Source organism: Eulemur rufifrons, chromosome 7 (genome assembly GCF_041146395.1).
Source record: "Eulemur rufifrons isolate Redbay chromosome 7, OSU_ERuf_1, whole genome shotgun sequence".
Classification (NCBI taxonomy): Eukaryota; Metazoa; Chordata; class Mammalia; order Primates; family Lemuridae; genus Eulemur; species Eulemur rufifrons.
In genome coordinates this window covers 154,150,448-154,177,936 of record NC_090989.1, presented here as the reverse complement: position 1 = coordinate 154,177,936, position 27,489 = coordinate 154,150,448, and the positions used below count along the sequence as shown (strand labels likewise).

Here is a 27,489-nt window from a genome sequence, read left to right as displayed (position 1 = left end):
TCAGAAGCCATCATCACTGCTATCAAAACCCAGGTCATAAAGCAAATTCTTCCTTGGCTCCTTGCACAGAGAGGGCTCTGAACTTTCAATGTTGAGGTCACTGAACCAGCTCATCTGGTGGTCCCTCTGGGAACTGCTGGAAAGCAGGCTATTGTCTTGGGAAGAGCACCCGCTGAGCTGCAGGAGGCTCCCTTGCACTGCCTTTGCTGTCTTACTGGGCATGACTGGCTTTGTGGGGCTCCTGGGGCACTGCAGATGCAGGGGCTGAGCAAGGGGTTCCTGCTGCCGCAGCGGGAGCCTTTGTGGGCCAGAAACTGGAGGCTGAGGACTCTGATATTTAGAATTGAAAACACAGGTCTTCCTTGGGGTTTGTTCTGTCTTCCTGGCTAGAAGCCTGCCTTTGTGGGCTTTCCTGGGCTGCTGGTTCTTGCCTTTTCCCCATCTTTCTACAGTCCTGCCTTTCTGTTTAGTCACCAACTGTTCACACGGGTCACCCAAAAACATGCTTTTGGCTTGATACTTTTGGCAGGCGTTCTTAGTGCTGATCGCAAAGTTGTTTGAGTCCAGGGACATGAACTGTGAGGCTCCTTGAGAAACTGGGTCCTTGACACCAGGAACTTTGTGGCCTGAGATGCTGGAGCCATGGTTCTTAGGACCTGTTTTAGAATTCTTGCAGGTAGTCTGCACCGCCTTGTCCTTTACATGCCCATTTCCTTTATGGGGCCCAACTGTCGGCAGTGCATCCTCTTCTTGGAGAGCATCATTCTTTGCTCTTTCACCCCAGACACCAAATTCTTCAGGCCTTGGGGAGCCCAGGCTGGGATTCCACACAGTAGGGAGGGCCCGGGCCTGCCATATAACTGGTTCCGTAGAGGTGTATTTTTCCTGCCTGGTGAGATTGAGGCTCTGGGCCAGAGGTGGTGATGTCTGAGAAGTGCTGTCTTTCACATGCCCAGGTACCCGAGGCACTGAGATCCATCTCTTCAGCTCTGCTAGGACACTGGGCATATTCAGCTGGCCTAGCTGGTCACACAGCTGCTGGAAGTCCTTACTCTGCTGGACAACTAGAGCTTCAAGGTGCTTCAGGTTGGATTTCATTTCTATAAACTCTGCTTCTCTCTGGGGAGAGGCAGTGAGAAAAAGGATAGTGAAGGACAGTACAAGTCAGAATGCACAATAAAACATGAGAACAGATCAACGGACGTGCTAGCAGAACCAAGGCTTGCCCCTTGCAGGGCACCTCACAGGGAAAACATGACTACACTCTGGAACTGGGCCCCTGGGGCCCACAGCATGCCAGGGAACCTTGGGGGAAGGAAGCTAACCTATACCATGGCCCCTTACCAAGGGGCCTGTACTAGCCTCTGGCCTTGGCTGAAAATCTGCAACTTCAAAGGTGTCTCTCTGGGTCTAGTGACAAAGCCAAAAATGCACTTGAGGAAAGCGGTTGGGGTTTACACTTACAGCTTCAAATCTCCTCTGCATCTCAAGGATGGCCTGCTCCGTGTTGCCTTTGTCCTGTACTGCCTCAAACACTAGGTCATACTGGGCCCGTGCAGTCTCTTGCACTAAATACAAAACAATGACAATTAACCTCATGAAGACTATTGGGTGCCCCACCTGCCCAGACCATAAGCAGTTAAAGGGAGGAGCTGTATGCACACATGGACCACTTGAGTCTTCTCTGCTAGCACTAAGGGTTCTTCCCTCCCAGACCAGAGTGGTTGATCCAGTCTCTTCTTCCCTCCCTCCCTGAGAAGATTCTGGCCAGGCCAGACCCAACCTCAGCACCCCAGACCCTGAGAATCTGTTGCCCAGATGACAACACCAGCCTCCTCCATGGCTTTCCTTCTAGGCCCCATCATCAGAGTGATCTTTGTAAAATATAGAATGACCCCTCTAAAACCTTCACTGAAATTTTCAGTGGCACTCCACTGGCCACTGGACAAAATCTAAATCTTTAAATTGGCTAATAAGACCTGGGCTCACTTCACTTCCCGTAATTTACTCACTTCTCCTCCTCCTCATCCCTAGGCTCTGTTTTCTGAGCAATTTCTCTCTTACCACTGGCCTTTGTGCGAGCTGTTTCCTTAGCTTGGAGGAGTCCTGTTTCTATCCTGTCACCCACCTCTCTCCCCAGACACCACCTTAGCTCAACTAATTCCTATTCTTCCTTCTGCTCTCAGCAGTCACCTCCTCAGAAAACACCATTTCCCACCCAGCTTGGGTGCACCTTCTCTGCTTGTGGCACCATGTGTGTGCCCTACCATCACTGATAGCCCTTCACTTATTTATCCCGTTTACTCTTGGACCCGAATAAACTAGGGGACTGGGTGCTAACCACAGCAGAACTGATACTGATTTTCCTCTTTTGCATGAGAAATTTTTTTAAAATTTTATTTTTCACAGGCTGGGTTCCCTAGGATGCATGGGCAGATTCTATACATACACCCACATATTTATTTAATGACACATTGTATTGCAATTAATTATTGCCATTCTCTTGCTAAACTATAGGTTATGTGAAGCTGCTCTTATACTTATTCAACAAATGTTTAATGAGCACATACTACGTGCCAGGCATTATGAAAATAACCATGATCAGGACAGATAAAGCCTTCTTGAAATTACAATCTAATCAGAGAAAATAGGTAGTTAATAAGTAATTATACAAATAACTATTTATAGATATAATAAGTGCTCTAAAGGAAGGTACACCAGGCTTGAGACCATGTAACAGGCAGACCTAGTCAATCTCAGGGGTAAGATTTCCCTAAGGAACTGGTATTTAACTGAATTATCATTAACCCATGGAGGAAAGAATGTTGCCAACAGAAGAAAGAGCATGTTCCAAAAAGAGGAACCATGAGATCAGTGTGGCTGAAGCATGGTGAGCACAGGGCTGGGAGGCAGGCCACAGCTGGATAGAGGAGTATGTGGGCCATGGAAAGATTTGTGGACTTGATTCTAGACTTTATTCACAGACACAGTTAAGCAGAGAGTTCGCATGATTACATTTTCTCTTTAAAAAGAAGCACTTTTTCTACAATTCAAATGATAAACTGGAGGATGAAAGAACAGAACAGAGAGGAGAAATGACCCAAATTTTAGGGGATTTTATGGCCAAGCATGGTGGTGCAAGCAAACCTGTAGTCCCAGCTACTGGGGAGGCTGAGGCAGGAGGATTACTTGAGCCCAGGAATTTGAGGTTACAGTGAGCTATGATCACACCACTGCACTCTAGCCTGGGTGACAGAGTGAGACCATGTCTCAAAAAAGGGGGGGTGGTGGCTTTTAAATGGAAAAAAGATGGATTATTCAATCATAGCATTGGGACAAACTGAGTAGCCATTTACAAGACAAGTAACTCAAATCTCTACCATAATCCTGTTAAGAATATCAAAGCTCCATAATATGATTTAGTTTAGAAAAGATCTGAAGTTCTCCAGCCTGAGCAAGAGCGAGACCCCATCTCTACTAAAAATAGAAAGAAATTATATGGACAGCTAAAAATATATATAGGAAAAAATTAGCCGGGCATGGTAGTGCATGCCTGTAGTCCCAGCTACTCGGGAGGCTGAGACAGGAGGATCACTTGAGCCCAGGAGTTTGAGGTTGCTGTGAGCTAGGCTGACGCCACGGCACTCACTCTAGCCTGGGCAACAGAGTGAGACTCTGTCTCAAAAAAAAAAAAAAAAGATCTGAAGTTCTTTTACTTCTCATTCAGGCTTATTTCAAAGTCTTTTTTTTTTTTTTTTTTGGAGACAGAGTCTTACTATGTTGCCAGGGCTAGAGTGCAGTGATGTCATTGTAGCTCACTGCAACCTCAAACTCCTGGGCTCAAGGGATCCTCCTGCCTCAGTCAGACCCCTGAGTAACTGGGACTACAGGCACGTGCCACCACACCCAGCTGATTTTTCTATTTTTTGTAGAGACGGGGTCTCACTCTTCCTCAGGCTGGTCTTGAACTCCTGAGCTCAAGTGATCCTCCTGCCTCAGCCTCCAAAAGTGCTAGGATTATAGGCATGAGCTACCCCACCTGGCCTATTTCAAACTCTTGCAGAAGAGGACTATTATAATGGCCACCTCAAAATCCTTTTTCTTGCTTTTTCTACTTTGGAGAGGAGCTCTAAGAGGTAAAGCACAGGGAAACTATTCCAAGTTCATATACATTTTAAATGTGTAACAAGTACAATTTACAAATAATCAGGAATAATACCCCAGATATTCTTTTTGTCTTCTCATGACTATTTAAAGCATGTTTCAAGGTTCTTGACAAAATTTTTTCATTTTAGATGGGTAAAAAACAATTTGGTAACAAGGTAGTTAACTCTTCACAATAAATGGAAGGAAAACCAGAGTACATCTGGTGCTCAGGACAGGATAAGAAGTTCAAATTTAGTCTCAATTTGATTAGTCAATAGGTGCTTTTGTTTGGTCCCAGTTCTAACTATTCTGTCTCTTTTGTCTTTTATCATCAAATGGATTAACCACATGGTACCTAAATAAAGGTTCTTTTCTTTTCTTATTTCTTTACTGGACAGCCTTCTTGCAGAGATAACAGTTCTTTTAAGTTGAAGTGATTTACTTCACAGTCTCTCTAAAATAAAACATAATTCCTTACCTAAAAGGAGGCTTACATTTCAGATTTCTTATATTAACATAAATTCTAGATAGATTAACAATTTTAGCATAATTAAGTAAACTATTAATATAACAGTACCAGAAGGAAACGTGGGAAATTGTGTATAACCTTGTTGTGGGGAAGGCCTTTTTAAGGAAGACCCAGACCCAGAAAAGAAAAAGAAAAAGATGAGTGAGTTTTGTGTCCTTGTTAAGTTTATTTCTGGGTAGTTTATCTTCTGTGTTGATTTTATAAATGGGATATTTTTTTCCATTATGTATTTTGTTAATTTCTGCTGCCTTGCTGAATTATCTTAGGGCTTGTGGCACTTTTTTTGGTTGATTCTCAGAATATCAAGGAAAAGAGGAGACTTGAAAAGTATACATAAAGGGAGGTCCAGGGAGGAACCACCCAGGTAAGATGTAAAGGATTAAGGAACAGAATAGTATTGCACATTTCACCAGGCAAACTAGAATTTTAAGACAATGGAGCAATGCCTTAGAAATTCTGAGGGCAAAGTATTTCCAACCTAGAATTCTATACCCAAAAGGAGACAGAAGACATTTTCAAACATGCAAGGTATCACAAAAGTTACCTCCCATATACCCTTTGTCAAAGAGCTACTAGAAGACGTGTATCACCAAAACACAAGTGTAAACAAACGGAATACAAAGAAACAAAGGGATAAAAGATGGGATGGAAAAAAAAGAATTCCCAGAATAATGGAGAAGTCCTTTGACTAGGAAAATGGCAGTGCCACAGACCTAATGACTAATCTGCCCAATTTGGAGCTGGAAGACTGAAAAGCTCCACGCAGGATGTCTAATGAGAAAATGAAATGGAAAGAATTCCCAATGTGTTTGAACATTTTTTTTTTCAAGACAGGTTCTCTGTTGCCTGAGGTAGAGTGCAGTGGCATCATCATAGCTCAGTGCAACCTCTAACTCCTGGGGTCAAGTGAGCCTCCTGCCTTGGCCTCCTGAGTAACTGGGACTTGTAGTGTAGGTGGCCACCTACATGCCACCACACCTAGCTAATTTTTTTTTTTTTTTGTAGAGACAGAGTCTCATTGTTGCCTAAGCTACTGTTGAACTCCTAGCATCATATGATCCTCCGGCCTCAGCCTCCCAATTTGCTAGGATTACAGGCGTGAAGCCATTGTACCCGGCCTGTTTGAACCTATTAACTGGAGATTTACAGTTTTATCTGAAAGTTTACTGTCAGACACTGTGCTAGGAGCATGGGAAACAATTTTGAACAAAACAGTCTACCTACATGAATTTTGCAGTCTAGAAGGGGACAAAAATAACAATAAACAAGTAAGTAAACATGCACATAAATTAATACAATGATAGGGATTATGACAAAAATAAGCAGGCGGGGCCACCTACTTTAGATAAGGTCATCAGAGATGGAGACAGTTAATGTGAAACCAGAACAATAAAAAGGAGCCAGTCCCACAAAGATCAGAAGTCATTCAGGTAGAGGAAAGAGCGAGTACAAAATTTCTGAGGCAAAAAAAAAAAAAGGCCGGGCGCGGTGGCTCATGCCTGTAATCCTAGCACTCTGGGAGGCCGAGGCGGGTGGATTGCTCAAGGTCAGGAGTTCGAGACCAGCCTGAGCAAGAGGGAGACCCCGTCTCTACTAAAAATAGAAAGAAATTATCTGGCCAACTAAAATATATATAGAAAAAATTAGCCGGGCATGGTGGCGCATGCCTGTAGTCCCAGCTATCCGGGAGGCTGAGGCAGTAGAATCGCTTAAGCCCAGGAGTTTGAGGTTGCTGTGAGCTAGGTTGACGCCACGGCACTCACTCTAGCCCGGGCAACAAATAGAGACTCTGTCTCAAAAAAAAAAAAAGAAAAAAGAAAAAAAAAAAAAAAAGCAAAAAGCCTGTTGTTACTAGGAATGGACAAGCCAGTCTTGCAACAATCAGTAAAAATGGTAAATTTTATGTTTTAAATTTTTTTTTTAAATTTTAGAATGTTACAGGTGTACAAACGTTTTGGTTACATAAATTCCTTTTATACCATTGGAGTCAAAGTTACAAGTGTGCCCATCCCCCAGATAGTGTAAATTTTATGTTATGTGTATTTTACCATAGTTTTAAAAAATTTGGTCCAGTAATTTTTCACAGGAAGCTTTGGGAGATGTTGTTTTCTATAGTCTCCTGAAGTTGGGACAAAATTGAACAACAAGATGACTTTGGTGCTTTGGAAAGTGTGAAAACTGTTAATGAACTCTATTCTCCACTATTGGGAGAAGTAACCAAAATTAATGGAGCTCTTGCAGAAAACCCAGAATTTGTCAACAAATTTTATTATGAAGATGGTTGGCTGATCAAGGTGACACTGAGTAACCCTTCAGAATTAGATGAACTGATGAGTGAAGAAGCATATAAGAACTAAGTAAAACCTACTGAGGAGTGAACATGGAACCCCTAAATAAACTAGTATGAAACAACTCAATTCAGCATTGTTATCTGAAATTAGTGATAGAAGTCTGAAAATAGCAACTTTTAGCAATAACAATGGGAAAAGAAACTATTGTCAATACTACTACTGGAAGAAAATACTGCTTAACTTTCTAATGATTACAGATAAACACAATATGCATCTTTTTCACAATACCCTATGATTTTTAGGCTATGCTCTAGGCGCTAGTTATAATATTCAAAACACATGAAATTAACCATGGTAAAAATTATTAAAATTATGTGATACAAAGATAATATTGTTATCTTAAGCCTTATATAATATTATAACTTGATTAAATCTATCCCTAGATTTGGGTCAAAATACTTAATGATCTTTCCATTGAAAATAACTGGGAGTAGAGAAAAGTTTTTGTTAGTTGTACAGTGTCAGATGAAAAACAATACTATCTTAATTTTGTATTATACTGCATTGGCTGGTGCTATTTTTATACAGTGAAGCAACAGCTTTGCAGCAAAATAAGACACAATTTAATAATAAAACATTCAACTTCATTTTTAAAAAGTAAGAATTTTTTAGAAAGCAAATTTTCTCCTCCTTCTCAACACAAGTACAAGTTAAATTCCAATGTGTCAATCAATTAGAAAGAGGCCGTTTACTTATGTACTAGATTCCTGCTCCTAAACTCAATTAGTCAAATATTTTTCAGACATCATGTAGATATTTATAGCAGGGAGCAAATGTAATTATCCTTCCCTAGAAGAGTTCCTAAATAGCAATGTTTCTTAGCAACAGTGGACATCACCGACCCTCACAAAAGCAGAGGATAAGAAAGGCAAGCAAAATGTTTGATTCTGGATTAAGTGCTCATAAAGCATCCACCTGTGGTCCCACACATTTGGTCCTTGTCCCCAGGGAACCATATGTTTGGAGTCTTCTCCTTTACAAGAGCTTTTGCATGGAGCTCATTACTTCCAAAATCTATCCATTTTTTCTCTTTTAAAAATTTTTTGCATTATGAAAATAACTCAAAATCATAACAGGATAAACAGGCATACAATGAAAAATGATTGACTTGGCTGGGCACAGTGGCTCACACCTATAATCCTAGCACTCTGGGAGGCCGAGGTGGGAGGTTCACTTGAGTTCAGGAGTTCAAGACCAGCCTGAGCATCAGTGAGACCCCATCTCTACTAAAAATAGAAACGTCAGCTGGTCAGTGTGGCATGTCCCTGTAGTCCCAGCTATTCAGGAGGCTGAGGCAGGAGAATGGCTTGAGCCTAGGAGTGGAGGTTGCAGTGAGCTACAATGATGCCACTGCACTCTTCCCAGGGAGACAGAGCAAGATTCTATCTCAACAACAACAAAAGAGAAACTGAAAAGAACTGAGAATTGGTGGGGAGGAGATCCACAAAAACTAATCAAATAAATAAAGAAAAAAGAAAAATGATCGAATCTCTCCCCTGTGAATCTTGGATCCCACTTCCAGATTTAACAATATTAGCAGCCCGGGTGCAGTGGCTCACGCCTGTAATCCTAGCACTCTGGGAGGCCAAGGCAGGCGGATCATTTGAGCTCAGGAGTTCAAGACCAGCCTGAGCAAGAGCAAGACTGAGACCCTGTCTCTACTAAAAAAAAATAGAAAAAAATTAGCTGGACAACTAAAAAAATATATATATAAAAATTAGCCAGGCATGGTGGCACATGCCTGTAGTCCCAGCTACTTGGGAGGCTGAGGCAGTAGGATTGCTTGAGCCCAGGAGTTTGAGGTTGCTGTGAGCTAGGCTGATGCCATGGCACTCTAGCCTGGGCAACAGAGTGAGACTCTATCTTGGAAAAAAAATATATATATATTAGCAGTTTCTGGAATTTTACACTAATACATGTGCATGTCTGTGTATGTGTATACATTATGGATCCTGTGTATGTGTCTCTACAAGAGGACTAATTTCATTTCCGATTTGACTATAAACAGATATTTTTAGCTTTTGTGTAAAAATGCTATTTAAAATCCATTTCCATATTTTGGACAATATCTCTGTTTTCTTGTTAAGACGATTTTTAAAAAAATCATTTCTATAATATTTTAGCAATGTGACAAGGGCTCAATTGAGATGAGATCAGATTCTGATGCAAGTTGGAAAGGAATGCTTTTCCACTGATGGCCAGTGATTTTCCTTTTACTCTAGTTTTGTTCTTCCTGCTGTGCTGGTAAGAGCCTGAGGAAGGATCTGAGAGTCTCCTTGTATAAGAGGAGATCCCTCAGCCCCTACCTTTTTTTAGGGACACCCTTACCAATTCTCATTGGCTTGTCACACTCCCCAAGAAGATGTGTCTTAGAGCAAACTGTGTATGAGAACAGCACCTTGTTGTTAAAATTTAACAATGAACAGATATTTCCATTCCACCATGTTCATATAAATGGATCTCATTCTTCTTAACAATTATATGTATTTTGCTTGGAAAGGCTCTTCTCATTCTAAAATTATAAAAATGATGACCATGTTTTCTTCTAGTTCTTTTTATGATTTAATCATTATACTTAATATATTGACTCATATGAAATTTATTCTGATGTATAAAGTTATCTATTTTCCAAAAGAGACATTTTCTGATTTTGATAGTGGTTGATCCTTTTTATTTTCCTAATTATCATATTTTGCAATAGAGGTAACACCTATCAGGTGAAAATACTACTCTCCACTTAATTGGTCTACCTAAACTCAAGGTAAAGTAGGATGTAGGTGGCCTTGGTAATTCATTTTATTACTCTGGTCCTTGGTGTCCTCAGCTGAAGAACAGGAGGAGTTAGATTAGATGGCTACAGTGACCCTTCTGGTTGGGCAGACAGACTGGGAAAAGATTTCATGACCTCATTCTATGAAGACACCGATTGCATAATGACACAAGACAGCACTCCCACACAGTATTATTACTTCCCCATCCCTGTTGAGTACAGTGAGTACAGACTGAAAGCCTGCAGAATGCACTGAGTGGAGTTTATTATTCTAGGCCACCAGGACTGGACATAGCCATATGTAGAGGATTTGTCTGGTTCCTCTCTCAGTGGCTAATTTTCTGCTCCTTATCATTGTGTAACAAGAAAGGGAATGATTCTTGACAGGCTATTTGTGCCCATTTTCAAGAATGACCTATCCTAACCAATATGATGCCACTGTGTTTGTTACTGTTTGCCCTCTTAGTGTGGCTCCCTCTTCTGAGTCTTACCCTCTGAAAATGAGGGAACTATCAGGGGCAAATGATCAGGATCCCTGTGCCTACGATAAGGCAGATTCAGTTCTAGTCCTCTCTCTCCCTTGATCTTGTATTGGGGTCTTGGGCACTTCCATTCCCTTTTCTGGGACTTAAATGTCACACTTTTGCCGTAATCCTCCTTTTTGTACTTCACCCAGTTTTAAATGTAGAACAAAAAACAGAGTGCTTTCCTTGGGCACTTACAAATGAGTTGTTCTATCATGTTATACAAGGGAAGCATCCCTGATTTGCTTCTGTTCTCTGCTTTGCTACTTCTTGTGGGGTTAACAGTCCTAGGCTTCCAGAACCACTTTCCAAACAGATGCTATAGTTGCCCTGTGTGTGGGATACCCAGGTTGAAAGCCAGGAGACAGTACAGTGCTTCTTTGCAAACAGATGGGGATTAATTTCTAGGCCACACAAAGGCATTAATTTTTGTAAATCATGAGCAATCCATCCCATGGCATTTCAATAAGTTGTCTTTAACTTATTTAAAATAAAAATAAACACACAAAGGCAAACAAGTACAGAAGCACAGTCATCAGCTTACTATTTTGCTGAGAAACTGGTGATTCTAGAGAAGCAGCCACCTAATGACAACTGTGTATTGGCTCTCTTCTGTTTATAAGGGCCAGGCCCATGGTTTCATCTAAATGTAAATCACTAATTAGCAGAGTAGGGGATTTTACAAACAGCAAACTGTAACTGAAACTGAAATTGAGAATGATGTGATTTGCTGCAAAATACCTCTCACTGAAACCAAGGCAGCAAGAAGAACAGTGGGTGACTGGAGTATTTCTAACTCCTAAGGGGGCAGTATCTCTACAGTCAGCACAGGCAGCAATTCATTTGGGACTCAGGGATGCTGCTGATTCACTTCAGCAGCATCCCTGAGTGAGATGAAAAACCTGGTGGAGCTACCTGCCCTGAGGCAGGAGGTTTACCAGGTGGGGGATTTGAACTTCACAAAAGGCATCAAGGGACCACAGCTTTGTCACATAGAGGTGAATCCCACTACCCAGCTTAGCGAACCCCACATTTCTTCAGGACTAACCTGATGTACCCACCCTCTCTCAGCTGAAACCCTGAATGGAATCTCACCAATGGAAACCTGGCTGAGGTTAGAAAGTTCACGCTTACCCCTTGCCAGTGCCCTATGCTGATAATCTCAAACATGAGGCACTCACATGTCTTGGCCACAGTTTCCAAAGAATCCAAAATACATTGGCTTCTTGAACTGAGATGTTCCTCAGACTTTTCCACAGATGTCTGTAACTAAGAAACCCCAAATTAATAAGAGTTCACAGACTATTGCCTTATTTTATTAACCTGGAGAATTGTCATTTAAGGATTAAAAAGGGGTAATTTAAATATTGCTATTCTACATGAACTAAAGCCAATACAATATAATTATTAAACTTTTTTTTTGTTTTTGAGACAAAGTCTCACTCTGTTGCCTGGGCTAGAGTGCCGTGGTGTCAGCCTAGCTCACAGCAACCTCAAACTCCTGGGCTCAAGCGATCCTTCTGCCTCAGCCTCCCAAGTAGCTGGGACTACAGGTATGCACCACCATGACCAGCTAATTTTTTTTTCCTATATATATTTTCAGTTGTCCAGATAATTTCTTTCTATTTTTAGTAGAGACAGGGTCTCGCTGTTGGTCAGGCTGGTCTCCAACTCCTGACCTTGAGCGATCCTCCCACCTCGGCCTCCCAGAGTGCTACGATTACAGGCGTGAGCCACCGCGCCCGGCCTATTAAACTTCTTAAAATGTAAGAAGTTCTAACTCCTTGAAATGTAGCCGTACTTACCCTGTGAATGCTTTCTCTAACATGGGAAACAAAGTTGTATAGAGTCTCACTAAAATAGGAGAGAAAAAAGAAAACAAATCTTTGTGAAATACTGAAGTGATGTGTAACAATTGATTCCATTAATATGGCAGATTTCCACCAAGGTTAGCATCAAAACCTGCTTGATCAGAGTTGGAGACTTGAACCTGAGAAACCTTAGTGCCCAGTCAGAAAAGTTACATTTTGTAACCTTGATTCCAAGGAGAATCACTTTTTTTCTTTTTAAAATCCACTTTTTATGTATCTTAAGTGAGGTTAAATTTTAGCAGCTTAAGTGGTTAGAAAGTAGAAAAGAGTAGAAAAGACCACCTTTCCTGTTTATGGCAAACTGGTTTCAAAAGGCAGTAGCAGCTTCTTTCTGGTAGTCCAAAATTCCTGGATACCTCTTAGTCTTATCATTTTGACTATAAAAATGAGGTTAGTATAAAAGCAATTTTGGGAAAAAAATATGTTACCCAGGCTGGAGTGCAGTGGCACCATCACAGCTCATTGTAACTTCAAATGTCTGGGCTCAGGCAATCCTCCCACCTCAGGTTCCCGAGTAGCTGGAACTACAGGTGCATGCCACCACAACCGGCTCATTTTTTAAAAAGTTTTTTGTAGAGACAGGGTTTTGCTACGTTGTCCAGGCTGGTCTTGAACTCCTGAGCTCAAGCAATCCTCCCACTCCGGCCTCCCAAAATGCTGGGATTGCAAGCGTGAGCCACCACACCTGCCTAATTTCTTGCTCTTAAAGAAGACTCAGACAGGACTGTCATTAACAAAACTGTACAGATTTTGTTACTTTAATCTACAAAATACAAATGCAAATATCAAATTTTGAAACCCAAAAAGACAACTCTTCATACCAAGTCTTTTGGATGCTCCACCAGACCAAATTTGTAAACCATATGCTTTATGTGAAAGAGATTGGAACATTACTTGAAAATAATATATTAAAAATGAAAACAGTTAATAAATTAAGGATGTTAAGAACAGAATATTATTAGATTATAAAAGTAGAGAACAAGAAAGAGTACCTAGAAATTTAAAATAGCAGAAATTTTTAAATTAAGTACAATAATTAGAAGATACAGTTAAGCAAATATGATAGAAAATGGAAAAAAAAAACCCCAAAAGAGATGGAAAGTAAATGAAAAGTTAAAAAAAAAATTAGAAGATCAATCCAGGAGATCCAGCACATCCTCAAAATTGGAGATCCAGGATAAGAGAAGAGTGAAAATAGAAAGAGATACAAGAAAATGTCCCAGAGCTGAAGGAAACAAGTTTATAGATTGAAAGGAACAATCCAATGCCCAGACAATATAACATGCCACATCAAGGCATGTTACTGCAAACTTTCAAAACTCTACAGATACACTCCTTGATGGCACCTAAATAAGGAAAATAAAAAAGAAATAAAAGAAACAACAAAAAAAATAAGAAAAAAGGAAAATGATATTAAAGAAAATAGAAAAAATTAAAAATAAATAAATAAATAAAAAATAAACAAAACTCTACAGATAATTATAAGATCCTAAAAACTTCCAGGAAGAAGTATTCAAGTAATACATACAGGTGCAGGAATCAGAATGGCATCACACCTCTTAAAAGCAACATAGGAAGTGATAAGACAATGGAACAATGCCTTAGAAATTTTGAGGGAAAATAATTTCGAACTTAGAATTCTATATCCAGCCTAATTTGCAATCAAGTGTGAGAGGAAAACAAAAAATCAGATATGCGAGCTCTCAAAAATTATTTAGGTGCCATGTACTTGTTCTCAGGAAATTTTTGGAGTATGTACTCCACCAAATCCAAGGAGTAACCAACAAGGAAGAGGATGTAAGATCGAAGTAACAGAGGATCCAATGTAGGAGAGAGGAGGTAGGAATACCCAGGATGGGTGAAGGGAGGATTCAGGATAACAGCTGTACCACAGACCTAGAGAGTACCAAGTTCAGATTAGAGGCAGGAGAGAGGCCTCCAAGAAGAAAATAATAGGCCGGGCGCGGTGGCTCACGCCTGTATTCCTAGCACTCTGGGAGGCCGAGGCGGGTGGATCGCTCAAGGTCAGGAGTTCGAGACCAGCCTGAGCAAGAGTGAGACCCCGTCTCTACTAAAAATAGAAAGAAATTATATGGACAACTAAAATATATATATATACAAAAAATTAGCCGGGCATGGTGGCACATGCCTGTAGTCCCAGCTACTCGGGAGGCTGAGGCAGTAGGATCGCTTAAGCCCAGGAGTTTGAGGTTGCTGTGGGCTAGGCTGACGCCACGGCACTCACTCTAGCCCGGGCAACAGAGTGAGACTCTGTCTCAAAAAAAAAAAAAAGAAGAAGAAAATAATAGAGCTCTAGGGGACTGGTAGCAGTGTCCAGGACTATACTAGCTGTGGTACAGGGAAGGGTCTAGTGTATTCTTGGCAGTGGGCAGGGGAAGGAGTGCAGTAGAATCTACACAAGACTAATTCTGAGACTTGATTTGGAGAGTTGTCCCTGGCAGGCAGCCCTTGGCAATTGTATGAGCCCGGCAGAGACTTCCAGTGGAAGTGTTCCTTGGAAATCAGAATCCTGATTTTTTTCCCCTCTGGATACATTGTTACCCAGATAAATGACATTCCCAGACCTCTTTGCAGCTAGATATATCCATGTGAGTAAATTTTAGCCGGTAAGAGATATAGCAGAAGTGCTGCATGCAAATTCCAAGATTTCTAAAGGGAAGGGAAGATACCCTTCCTCCTCCTTCCATCCATCAGCTGTCTGGAACCCTGATGTAACAACTGGAGCTCCCACAGCCATCAAGCACCATGAGGACAGTAGCCACACTTTAAAAATAAAAGACCAGAGTGCTGGGAGAATCCAGGTCCTTGAGGACCATGAAGCTACCATTCTAGCCCTAGATCACACATTTCAGGATAAATTTGCATTAAAGAGAAATAAAGCTTTTTAAAGCTTCTGTTATGAGTATGAATGTATGTATGTTATAAGCAGTTAAACCTAATTTTAACTAATAAAATGAGCCACCCAACATCCTTTTAAAAATATTTAAAATTAACATGAAATTAATATGTGTGTATACATTCTATGAGTTTTAACACAAATTTAGTATTCATGTAACCATCATACCACAGTGAGGATACAGAATAATTCCATTGCCCCCCAAAAAAAAAAAAAATCCTTCAAGTTGTTCCTTGGTGGTGAAGCCCAGCCCATATCCCTAGTCCTTGTTAACCACTGATCTATCCTTATTCTCCATCCCTACAGGTTTGCCTTTATCAGAAGGCCATATAAGTGGAATCATACAGTATGTAACCTTTGGGACTGATTTCTATCACTCAGCATAATGCCTTTGAGATTCATCCATGTTGTTATGTTTATCAATAGTTTATTCCTTTTTATTCCTAAGTAGTGTTCCATTGTATGGGCATACTATAGTTTGTATATCCATTCAGACATTGAAAGACATATGAGTTGTGTCCAGTTTTTGGTGATTATGAACAAAGCTGCTATAAACATTAGTGTATAGACTTTTGTGCAAATATAAGTTTTCATTTATCTAGGGCAAATACCTAGGAGTAGAACTGCTGAAATGTACAGTAAGTTATACTTAATTTTATAAGAAACTGTCATACTTTTCCAGAGTGGTTGTATCATATTGCATTGCCATTAGCAAGAATTCCAGTTGCTCTATATCCTTGCCCAGTACTTGGTATTGTTAGTTTTTGTTTGTTTTAACTTTAGCCATTCTAATAGATGCTTAGTAATATCTCATTGTGATTTTTAGTTTGCATCTCCATAATGGCTAATGATGTTGAGTATCTATTCGTATGTTTATCTGCTATCCTTACATTTTCTTTGATAAAGTGTCAATTCAAATCTTTTCCCATTTTTTACTGAGTTGCTTGTTTTCTTTTTTCTTTTTTAAGTTTTTATTTATTATTATTATTTTTTATATTTTGCTTGTTTTCTTATTAAGTCTAAAAAGTTCTCTGTATATTCTTTTTTTTTTTTTTTTTTTTGAGACAGAGTCTCACTCTGTTGCCCAGGCTAGAGTGAGTGCCGTGGCGTCAGCCTAGCTCACAGCAACCTCAAACTCCTGAGCTCAAGGGATCCTCCTGTCTCAGCCTCCCGAGTAGCTGGGACTACAGGCATGCACCACCGTGCCTGGCTAATTTTTTTTTTTCTCTATATATTTTTAGCTGTCCATATAATTTCTTTCTATTTTTAGTAGAGATGGGGTCTCGCTCTTGCTCAGGCTGGTCTCGAACTCCTGAGCTCAAACGATCCGCCCACCTCGGCCTCCCAGAGTGCTAGGATTACAGGCGTGAGCCACCGCGCCCGGCCTCTGTATATTCTTGATACAAGCCCTTTTTTGGTTTTTTGTTTTTGAGACAGGGTCTCTTTCTATTGCCCCGGCTAGAGTGCAGTGGCATGATTATAGCTCACTGCAACGTTGAACTCTTGGGCTCAAGCAATCCTCCTACTTCAGCCTCGCAAATAGCTGGGACTACAAGGGCGCACCACCACATCCAGCTAATTTTTTAATTTTTTGTAGAGACAGGGTCTCCTTGTGTTGCCCAGGCTGGTCTTGAACTCCTGACTTCAGTGATCCTTCCATCACAGCTCCTCAAAGTGGTATGGGCCACCACAACTGGCCTCAAAGGTCCTTTTTTGAAAATGTGGTTTACAAGTATTTTCTCTGAGTTTATAGCTTGTCTTTTCATTCTCTTAGGAGTGTCTTATCAGAGCAAAGTTTTAAATTTTGATTAAAAAAAATACACCAGGAAACTCAAAGTCTGATCATTCATACTTTGAATTCCGGTTTCCTTCCCCAATCTACCTGCTACCAGGAAATATTGAAAGGAACTTTAAAGCAATGTTTAAAAGGAAGTTTTTTGGTTTGTTTTTTGTTTTTAGCTGCAGAAACCTTATTCAAACAAAACATAATCCAAAATCCAAAAAAATTAAGACTGCTCTGTCTGAAGCAGTAAGGAGGCAGAAATAGCTTACTCATCTGCAGTCTCCTACTTTAGACCTAAAGGGCCTCTAAAAAACTGGTAGGGTTCTAGATCCTGGATTCCTAGGGGAAAAATCTGTCAATGTCTGGGAAATGTTTATAAATCAACAGAATTAAAAACTTCAAATACAGTATTTTGCTTTTCTCTCTAAAAGAAGATAAGTATACAGGAGAAAAGATTACCTAATTTAGGAGTTCTTTAAGAAATTCTGTCTCTTTCAACATGAATGTACTAGTGGTAAGTAGCAATAGATTTCCACTGTCACAGAAATAAGAAAATGAAATATATCTGCTTGGGTGTTACGATTTCTATGATACCTAAATATGTAGCCTTGATAATAACTTACTACCAAGGAATATACAAATTAATTTTCCTGTGACTTCAACTTCCTTTTTAAAAAATTAATATTATATAACAGGGCCAAGGGTGGTGGCTCATGCCCATAATCAGAGGCCAGGCAGGAGGATCACTTGAGGCCAGGAGTTCAAGACCAGCTTGGGCAACATAACGAGACCCTGTCTCTCAAAAAAATTTAAAAGTTAGCTGGGTGTGGTGGTGCATACCTGTAGTCTAAACTACTTGGGAGGCTGACGCAGGAGGATCATCTGAGCCCAGGAATTTGAGGTTCCAGTGAGCTATGATGACGCCACGGCACTCTAGCCCTGGCAAGAGAGCAAGACCCTGCTTTAAAAAAATAGTATTAGTAATAGTAATAACAGTCCTAATTTATCTCACATATATTCTAAAAATATATATATAAAACACTAACAACTAAGAACATGTATAAAATGTGGGGTATATTTTTTGAAATACCAACATTTCAAAGTGAGAAAATCAGCCTGAACTAAGACTTAAGAATTCATGCATTATATTCTTGACCCTAAAATAAATAATGTTATCTAACTTCCTAATCCTGATGATCTAAAAAGAAAACTGGAGGGCAGAATTTTAGGCAGAATAAATATAACATTATTTTTCAGAGAAACCAAAATTGTAGCAGTATATTCAAATCTACCACAAATCACATTGACAAGAAGACAAAGAGTAATTATTAGATGAACTACAAAGGCAAGAGTTCTATGCAATGGTTAATTTATGTGTTGACTTGATGGGGCTAAAAGATGCCCAGATAACAGATAAAACATTATTTCTGGGTGTGTTTGTGTGTTTCCATAAGAGATTAGCATTTGAATTAGAAGACTAAGTAAAGAAGACTGCCATCATGGATGTGGGTGGGCATCATCCAATCTGTTGAGGGCCAAAATGGAATAAAAGGCAAAGAAAGGCAAATTCACTTTCTTTTCTTAAGCTGGGACATCTATCTTCTGCCCTTGGACACCAGAGCTCCTGGTTCTCAGGCCTTTGAACTCAGACTGAATTATACCACCGTCATTCCTGATTCCCTAGCCTGCAGATACAGACTGGAACTTCTTGGCCTCCATAATCTCAGAAGCCAATTTTCATAACAAATCAATGCTATCATGCAAAAATTGAATTATCTGATTATCGAGATGCCGTTTCCTGTTTTGTTCAGAAAAGATGTGCTGTCTCATCCACTTGAAAGGTTTGTATACCTGTCACATTTGTCTTTTGCCCTTTTCTTTTTCTCTTCAAACTCTTCCAAAAGGCCTTTTGATTTTCCAACTGACAAAGGAGGAGGAAATAAACCTCCATCCTTTGTAACTCCTCCAAACAGCTGGGGTTTTGCCTGGTACTTTGTGAAAATACTAGGTTCACTCTGTTAAATGAAAAAAAAAAATACCAATATAGCATTTCACACATAATAGCATTCACACAAAATAGCATTCACTATTTTCTGTATAATGCAATCACATTTAAGTGCAAACCATACTGCTAAAAAACAACATAGCATGTAGTATTTCCTTTTTATTTCTTTTTTTGTTTTTTGAGACAGAGTCTTTTTCTGTCACCCAGACTAGAGTGCAGTGGCATCATCATAGCTCACTGCAGCCTCAAACTCCTGGGCTCAAGTGATCCTCCTGACTCAATCTCCCAAGTAGCTGAGACTACAGGCACACACCACTGTGCCCGGCTACTTTTTCTATTTTTTGTAGAGAGAGGATCTCGCTCTTGCTCAGGCTGGTCTCAAAGTCCTGGCCTCAAGCAATCTTCCCGCCTCAGCCTCCCAAAGTGCTAGGATTACAGGCGTGAACCCCCACGCCTGGGAAGTATTTCCTTTTTATTTTTGTATACAACAGAAAATTATATTTAAAATGTTGGCTTAAAGATAGTTAAAATGTCAGCTAAATGGCTTATAATCAATTGCATAAATTTAAAGGCAACAAGAGATATTTATGCTATCTCTGAGATGATGTGTTAAAGTTTTCATATTAATAAGTTTAACACAAATTGCTGTTGCTAAGTGGCTAGTGAACTAAAGACACGTTGGTAAGTCTGACAGGGACTGAACAGTGGGCATGCTGGCACATAGTAAGCCATTTCCTTCATTCTTAGGCAAAATTTACTGTGAAACATTTGGGGAATTCATTTACTCCTTCATACCACCATATACCAACTGTTGTACTGAAATACTTAGAGCATATTCTACTAACTTAAAGTACTGACATACTCTTTTTCATTAAGTCTCTTTTTGATGCAGGTAAGTCTGTATATAAAATTCAACCTAGTTCTAGATCCCAAGAAAAATCAAAATATTTCTGACTCACAAGACTGGTCAGTTTCAAAAAAAAAAAAAAAAAAAAATTAAGGATTCTTGCAAGAGACTCTGTTCTTCATTCTATTCCTTTATTCATTAACTTGGGCTCAGAATTCTCATTTCCTCCTTCTTCAAGGACATAATATAGTATAGCTGACTAAAGTCCACAAAGTACATGAAGTTTCTTAGGACAAAATGTCCAACTAAAATAAAATTTATGTTACTTTATTCCTATTTTATAAAAATATCTTTTTCTTATGAAATTCTCACAAACAACAGTATTGACTAGTCTTAGGAAATGTCATGCAATGTTTGCCTCTCCATAGGAATGGTCAAGGGACTGATACTATTCTATGTTGCTTTGGTAATAGAAGAAACTGCAAATATAAATATTTTTTCCATTTTAGACCACCAAGTCAAATGAGTCACCAATCAAGCACAAATCCATTTAGGAGAGCAATTCTTAAAGATGTACAATTCTAAAATATATTCCCACAGAATAAGTATTCTTTATAGTTTATCTCCATAATGACTGTGACATGTGTGCAGAGAAATTCTGAAAATAAGACTCACATCCAGAGAATTCTGTTGTGACTGTTTTGGATGTCTCAGGTGGGCACCAAAGTCCAAAGGTGCTAACAGGGTCTCTGAATTTTCTGGACAGAACTCAGATCCAAAGAGGAATTGGGAATCACTGAGACTAGAATAATCAGTCTGAGTATTAATCCAGTTAGATGACTTAGTGGTCCTGAAATTAAGCAAGAATAGTATATTGACTGGACAAATATCCTGAAAAAATGAAATCATAGTTCACAAATATTTTCAGAATTATTTCAGAATATTTTGGGCAGAATGCTAGCTTGTTCTGACTTTTAAGTCTCATGCATACTGTCAGTACTACCTACAAAGAAACACAAGGAAATTCTGAATTCCACACATTTTGATTACAATAACTTGGGAACAACCAGACAGAAATTCAAATAGAAAGGACACCATTATTTCTTATATAATAGCATTCTGGGCTATGACATCATCTTGGAGATCAAAGTTCATAAAATTTTAGGGATTAAGAGAATATTTTCTTTTTTCCTTATTCCATAACACTTTTCCTAGGAAGAGAATATTATCTTTTTTTTTTTTTCTTTTTGACAGAGTCTCACTCTTGTCACCTGAGCTAGAGTGCAGTGGTGTCATGATAGCTCACAGCAACCTCAAACTCCTGGGCTCAAGCCATTCTCCTGCCTCAGCCTCCTGAGTAGCTGGGACTACAGGCACATGCCACACTGACCAGCTGACGTTTCTATTTTTAGTAGAGACAGGGTCTCACTCTTGCTCAGGCTGGTCTGGAACTTCTGAACTCAAGTAATCCTCCCACCTCAGCCTCCCAGAGTGCTAAGATTACAAGTGTGAGCCATACAGGCCCACTCTTTCTTTCTTTTTTTTTTTTTTTTAATTTAAGAGACAGGCTCTCACTCTGTTGCCCAGGCTGGAGTTCAGTGGTATGATCATAACTCACTGCAGCCTTGAACTGGACTCAAGGGATCCTCCTGCCTCAGCCTCCCAAATAGCTGGGACTACAGTTGTATGCCACTACGTCCAGCGAATTTTTTAAAATTTTTCTTAGAGATGGGGTCTTGCTATGTTGCCCAGGCTGTCTCAAACTCCTGGCCTCAAACAATCCTCCCACATCAGCCTCCCGAGTAGCGGGGATTATAGGCTTGCGCCCCCATGCCCAACAAGTATATTATCTTTTTATTTTATTTTATTTTTATTTATTTATTTATTTATTTTTTAGAAAAGGTTGCTTTCTAAATATTATCTTTTTAAAAAATGATTCTGGCCAGACACAGTAGTTCATGCCTGTAATCCTAGCATTCTGGTAGGCTGAGGAGGCCGGATCACTTGAGCTCAGGAGTTTGAGACCAGCCTGAGCAAAATGGAGACCCTGTCTTGCTCTTGTGTGCCACCCCCCACCTACCTACCCCATCCCCATTATGTGAAGACACAGCAAGAATGGGGTGCCTGCAAGTCAGGAAGCCGACCATGCTAGCACCCTAATCCTGGGCTTCCAGCCTCCACTTAGTCTATGGTATTCTGTTATGGCAGCCTAAGCAGACAAATACAGGCCTCATCCAGACTGAAAAATATGATCAACTCAGATATGTGCATAAAAGGATCCATTAAAAAATGTTTTTGAAATAAGATATTGTTCCCTTCGCCCTTTTAGTGACTTGTCCTTTCTTGTTCTAAATAGTTCCAGCTGTGAACTTCCGCCTTGCTTCCCATGGATATCCATGCCAGTCTTGAAACCTCATATATGAAGTGGATGGTGATATCAGTAATGATAACGATATAATCACTTGAGTGTAGTGTACTGAGCCTACTACAGAAATAACGTAAGTAGACAGAGAAGACAGTCTTCAAGTTTTTAATTTGAAAGACATCTCTATAGCAATTTGTGTTACCTAATGCTGTTGTGTAACCTGAGAAAACATGCTTTTCATTAAAACACATACACATATACCCACAAATCATTCCTTTTCCAAATGTTAAGTTTAAAGTAATTTGATAACATATAAATACATATTCTAAGCCAAAGGAACTTTGATATTATTAATACAAACTATTTGTTTATATGTTGATATAACCAAACATATTATTAATGTTATTGTTATTATTTTTTAGAGACAAGGTCTCGCAATGTTGCTCAGGCTGGTCTTGAACTGCTGGCCTCAAGCAATCCTCCTGCCTCAGCCTTCTAAATATAGCAGGGTCTATAGGTGTGTGCCACTGTGCCCAGCTTTCAAATATATTATTAATAAAACAAAAAGAAACTCTAATAGTTCAGGATAGCAAAGGGCAATTATTTTTACTCACAGAACCATTTCCTGAGATAGCTAAGGTAATGGACTACACACAAATATTGTAATATGGTTTGCATAATCATTGCTCAAAATAGGTCTCTGTGACTCCCCTCTTGGGCCAAAGAGAATAATTAGCTGGGCTGGAAAAAAAAAAAAAAACAACACAAAACAGCTCTGTAAGCCTATTGAAATCATGGAGTATTTATATCTTAAATCTATGATCTGGAATTAAAGATAGATTTTCTCTCCTCTGTCTCAACTATAAGCTTTTTTTTTCTTTTTGAGAAAAAAAACAGTACCCTAGGTTTTTGATAAATTAATAACTCTCTTCAGAAAAGTGTTAGGGAGGAAAGAAACCATCCAATGATAAGAGTATACCAAAAGCAATTAGAAATCCCTTAAATATACACTACTTCTAGGGCATACCTACTAAATTACCAATGGCAGGCTCATTACTGGATGGTAGACACCAGTGTAACTACCTGGGTGGAGTAGCAGAGGGGGCAATATTTCCATGAGCCTTGTCAACAGCTGGAATGGCTCTTATCTCCATAATACATACAAATAGCACTACACAATTGACCACACATCTTAACATTGTCTTGATTTTACTCCTTGCTACTTCTTTTCTTCCTTTTCTTTTTTTTTACACCTGTGCTGTAAGAACTCTTTGCTATTTCAGTAGCAGTCACCTCAACTGAGGTGAGTGTCCAGATGTGAGACCATGTCTGACTCTCATAGGCCCAGCGCTGGATACAGAGTCATTACTCAGTTAATTCACAGAACTGGACTGACATCATTTTTATAATCAGAAAATGGGCAAAAGAGAAAAAAAAAAACAAATACGGGAAGGTGCAGCAATGACGGAGGAGGGGAAGACAAGGAGAAGAGGCTGTATGGGGTACCTCTATTCTTGTAAGAAGGGGTCTTCTTTCTAAGAAATCAGTGAAACCATAAGATCCTCTTAAGTATCAGAGAATATAACCAGAAGACTTACCCGGAGCCTGAGGGAATACTGAGCATCTCCTTGATATTCCAGACATTAAAATTCATTTCTTATGATTATCCCTATTTGAAAGAACAGAAAAATATTAAGAAAATTAACATAGTATAATTTTTTCTAGAGATTACTAGTGATTATTATATATAGATGACATTTCAGCAATTACATTCACATCCAATTGGTGAAAATTTCCATTACCTATGTGCCAGAAACAGGTATTTTCTGCTGTTAAATTGCATACAAATTCCCATCCATCTTAATACCAGGGAAAGACCAAAGTCACCTGTGAAACAGTAAATTTACCTTCCATCTTCTGCTCTTTTGCCCTTTTCTCTTGCCACCCTATTAATAATCTGCTTTTAGGAAAGAACCAATAAACCCCATTTTTCATTGCCTGGCCCAATGAATGACTTAATCTATTATATTACCTCTACCAAGAAGACTAGTTCTCCCCAGACCATGAGATATTGGAATGCAAAGTCAGCTGTGGAATTTGGGCAGTACAGAAGCTGCATGAGGAAGGAAGGAGTGCTTTGGGCAAAAGTGCCTTCCCACACCTCTCATATAAGCATTTGCCTACTCTGCTTACAGACAACTTAACATGCTATATACTGGAGTTCATTATAATGATCATAATAGCCTAGATTTTAGAAACAAGATCAACTTCTAAATTTTGTCTCCTCAATCTCACAAGAACATTCATATTTATCAGATTATATATTATCATTGTGGCATCAGAAAATATGATTTCCCACACATATGGTGGAATAAAGACTATCGGACATCAAATACTGTTCCAACACAAACCTAGGTAAAATGAAACAGAAATTCTGAAAATAGACATTTTAATATACTTTTATATAATTTAACCTTGATTAACGAAATCTGTTCTAACTTTCTAGAAAAATGGATGCATTTGAATGATTATAACCAACCATTTGTTTTGCAAGAATATTAAGTATAGACCACAGAATTAAGGAGCTAAACGTACTACCACTTACTCAGCCACTACTACATGCCAACCACAATGCTAGGCTTTATATATGTCCAGTTATTTAAATCCTCACAATCATTTTGTGAGGTAGCTGTTATTATCCCCATTTATAAATTTGTCATCAAATTCAGATAGGTTAAATAATTAGCTCAAGTCCTCTCCAATAATTAGGGGTAAGTAGGTTCTAAGCCAGGTCAGTACAGTACAAAAGCTCGTGCTGTTTCAAGTATACCATATTCTATTTCTCAACATTTGCTCTATTTAAGGCACTTTTTGGAACTGAGCAGCTCTTAACGTCTCCCTTTATAAGCAGCAAGGTAATGAATTGAAAGGGTAGGGCTGTAGAGGCAACCAGACCAAGGTTCAGATCCTGACTGACTCTTGTACTTATAAAATACAAAGTGTGAAGTTGGGCAAATCAGTTAACTTCTTTGAATATCAGTTTCCTCATTAGTTAAATGAGGATAATACCTAATCCTATAGGTATTATTACCATGGGTAAGAATTAAAGATCATGAATATCTAGTGCCTGGTATGGACACTAGTGCTTATTAGGTTCTTAATTACTTTCTCAAAGACCATGGATTTACCATTCTCAAATGAATCCATGGTCTCCTGGGGCCTTCCACATCCACCCACTCTCAGTTTAAAAGACTCATTCATAACAGACAATGGCAGGAGCAGTAGCTCACATCTGTTATCCCAGCACTTTCAGAGGCCAACTGGGGAGGACTGCTCAAGGCCAGGAGTTCAAGACCAGCTTGGGCAACACAGTAAGATCCCCATCTCTAAAAAACAAACAGACCATAGACTCTCACATATATTTACATCAGTTGAGAATGAAGTTTGCTGCAGGGTTGGGACTAAATATTAAAAGTTTTTGTCTCAATCCTATTGAACACAGTTTAGATCATTTCTTTTTTGTAGACTACCTTCAAAGAAGTTCAGTGCAATATTATTTTCCCACAAAACAAATAAATTAATAAAATACTTCATTGGGATGACAACTGAAATAAATTCATTTGAAAAACTGGCTACATTGCCCAAAGGGGTTCGTTCACAGGTGAATTCTACATTTTAAATAATTAATTAATTAATTAATAGAGATAGTGTCTTGCTCTATCACCCAGGCTGGAGTGTACTGTGGCCCAATCATAGCTCACTGTTATCCTCTAACTCCTGGGCTAGAGCAATCCTCCTACCTCAGCCTCCAAGCAGCTGGGACTACAGACACATGCCACCAGGCCTGGCTAATTTTTTTTTTTTTTTTTTTTTTTTTTTTAGAGACAGAATGTCACTATGTTGCTCTAACTGGTCTTGAGTGATCCTTCTGCGTCTGCCTCCCAAAGTGCTGGAATTACAGGCATGGGCCACTGAGCCTGTCCTGAATTGTACATTTAAGGAAACATTTAAGGAAATAATTATGCCAATTCTCTACAATCTCTTCCAAAAGATAGAAGCAGAGGGAATACTTCCTAACTCATTTTATAAGGCCAGTATTACCCCAAACCAGACAAAGACATTACAAGAAAAGTACAGACCAATATCTCTCATGAACATAGATGTAACATCCTCAACAAAAAATAAGTATATATAATCCAGCAATGTATAAAAAGAATTATACACTACAACTAAGTGGGATTTATTACAGGTAGGCAAGGCTGGTTCCACATTCAAAAATCAGGCTGGGCGCGGTGGCTCACGCCTATAATCCTAGCACTCTGGGAGGCCGAGGTGTGTGGACCATTTGAGCTCAGGAGTTCAAGACCAGCCTGAGCAAGAGCGAGACCCTGTCTCTACTAAAAATAGAAAGAAATTATACAGACAGCTAAAAATATATAGAAAAAAATTAGCCGGGCATGGTGGTGCATGCCTGTAGTCCCACCTACTTGGGAGGCTGAGGCAGGAGGATAGCTTGAGCCCAGGGGTTTGAGGTTGCAGTGAGCTAGGCTGTCACCACGGCTCTCTAGCCTGGGCAACAGAGTGAGACTTTGTCTCAAAAAAAAAAAAAAAAAGAAAAGAAAAGAAAAATCAATTACTGTAATCCATCACATCAATAGGCTAAAAAATAAAAATGACACGATCATATCAGTAGATATAGAAAAATCATTTGACAAAATCCAATACCCATTCATGATAAAAACTCTCACCAAACTAGAAAGAAAGGTGAACTTCCTAAACTTGATTTAAAAAACTACAACAAACCTACAGGTACCATCATACTTAATGATGAGAAACTAGGCCAGGTGCGGCAGCTCACGCCTGTAATCCTCACATTTTGGAAGGCTCAGGTGGGAGGATTGCTTGAGCCCAGGAGTCTGAGGTTGCTGTGGGCTAGGCTGAAGCCATGGCACTCTAGACTGGGTGACAGAATGAGAAATAAAATTAAATAAAAAGTACATAGATTGGGAAGGAAAAAATAAAACTGTCTTTGTTCACAGATGACATGATTATCTATGTTGAAAATCTAAAAGAAATGACAAAGTTCCTGGGACTAATAAATGATTATAGCAAGGTCACAGGATAGAAGGTTAATATACAAAGTCAACCACTTTCCTATATACCAGCAATGAACAAGTAGAATTTTAAATTAAAAACATAAAACCATTTACATTTGTACCCCCCAAAATGAAATACTTAGGTACAACTCTGGCAAAACATGTACAAGATCTATATGAGGAAACTACAAATTGATGACAGAAATAAAAAAACTAAATAAATGGAGAGATATTCATACTCATGGATAGGAAGACTCAATATTGTCAAGATGTCAGCTCTTCCCA

General features: G+C 39.3%; 1 protein-coding gene across 1 annotated transcript; it reads right to left on the bottom strand.

Annotated features, from left to right (window-relative positions):
- IHO1 (interactor of HORMAD1 1) lies at window positions 1-23,762 on the bottom strand. Its single transcript, XM_069473634.1, has 7 exons — window positions 23,707-23,762; window positions 20,419-20,593; window positions 18,743-18,906; window positions 12,126-12,174; window positions 11,502-11,589; window positions 1,465-1,568; window positions 1-1,119 (listed from the first exon to the last, which is right to left on the bottom strand). The coding sequence occupies exons 1-7, from the start codon at window positions 23,760-23,762 to the stop codon at window positions 1-3; spliced, it is 1,755 nt and encodes a 584-aa protein (XP_069329735.1).
- Window positions 23,763-27,489: the final 3,727 nt, after the last annotated feature.

What these genes read in the sequence shown, in the direction of transcription:
- IHO1 (XM_069473634.1), bottom strand. Translation starts at nt 23,762, where the DNA reads ATGAATTTTAATGTCTGGAATATCAAGGAGATGCTCAGTATTCCCTCA. An exon ending in AGTATTCCCTCAGGCTCCGG is followed by an intron (nt 20,594 to 23,706) that starts GTAAGTCTTCTG and finishes GCTTAATTTCAG; the next exon opens with GACCACTAAGTCATCTAACT. An exon ending in GGAAACTGTGGCCAAGACAT is followed by an intron (nt 1,569 to 11,501) that starts GTGAGTGCCTCA and finishes TTTTGTATTTAG; the next exon opens with TGCAAGAGACTGCACGGGCC.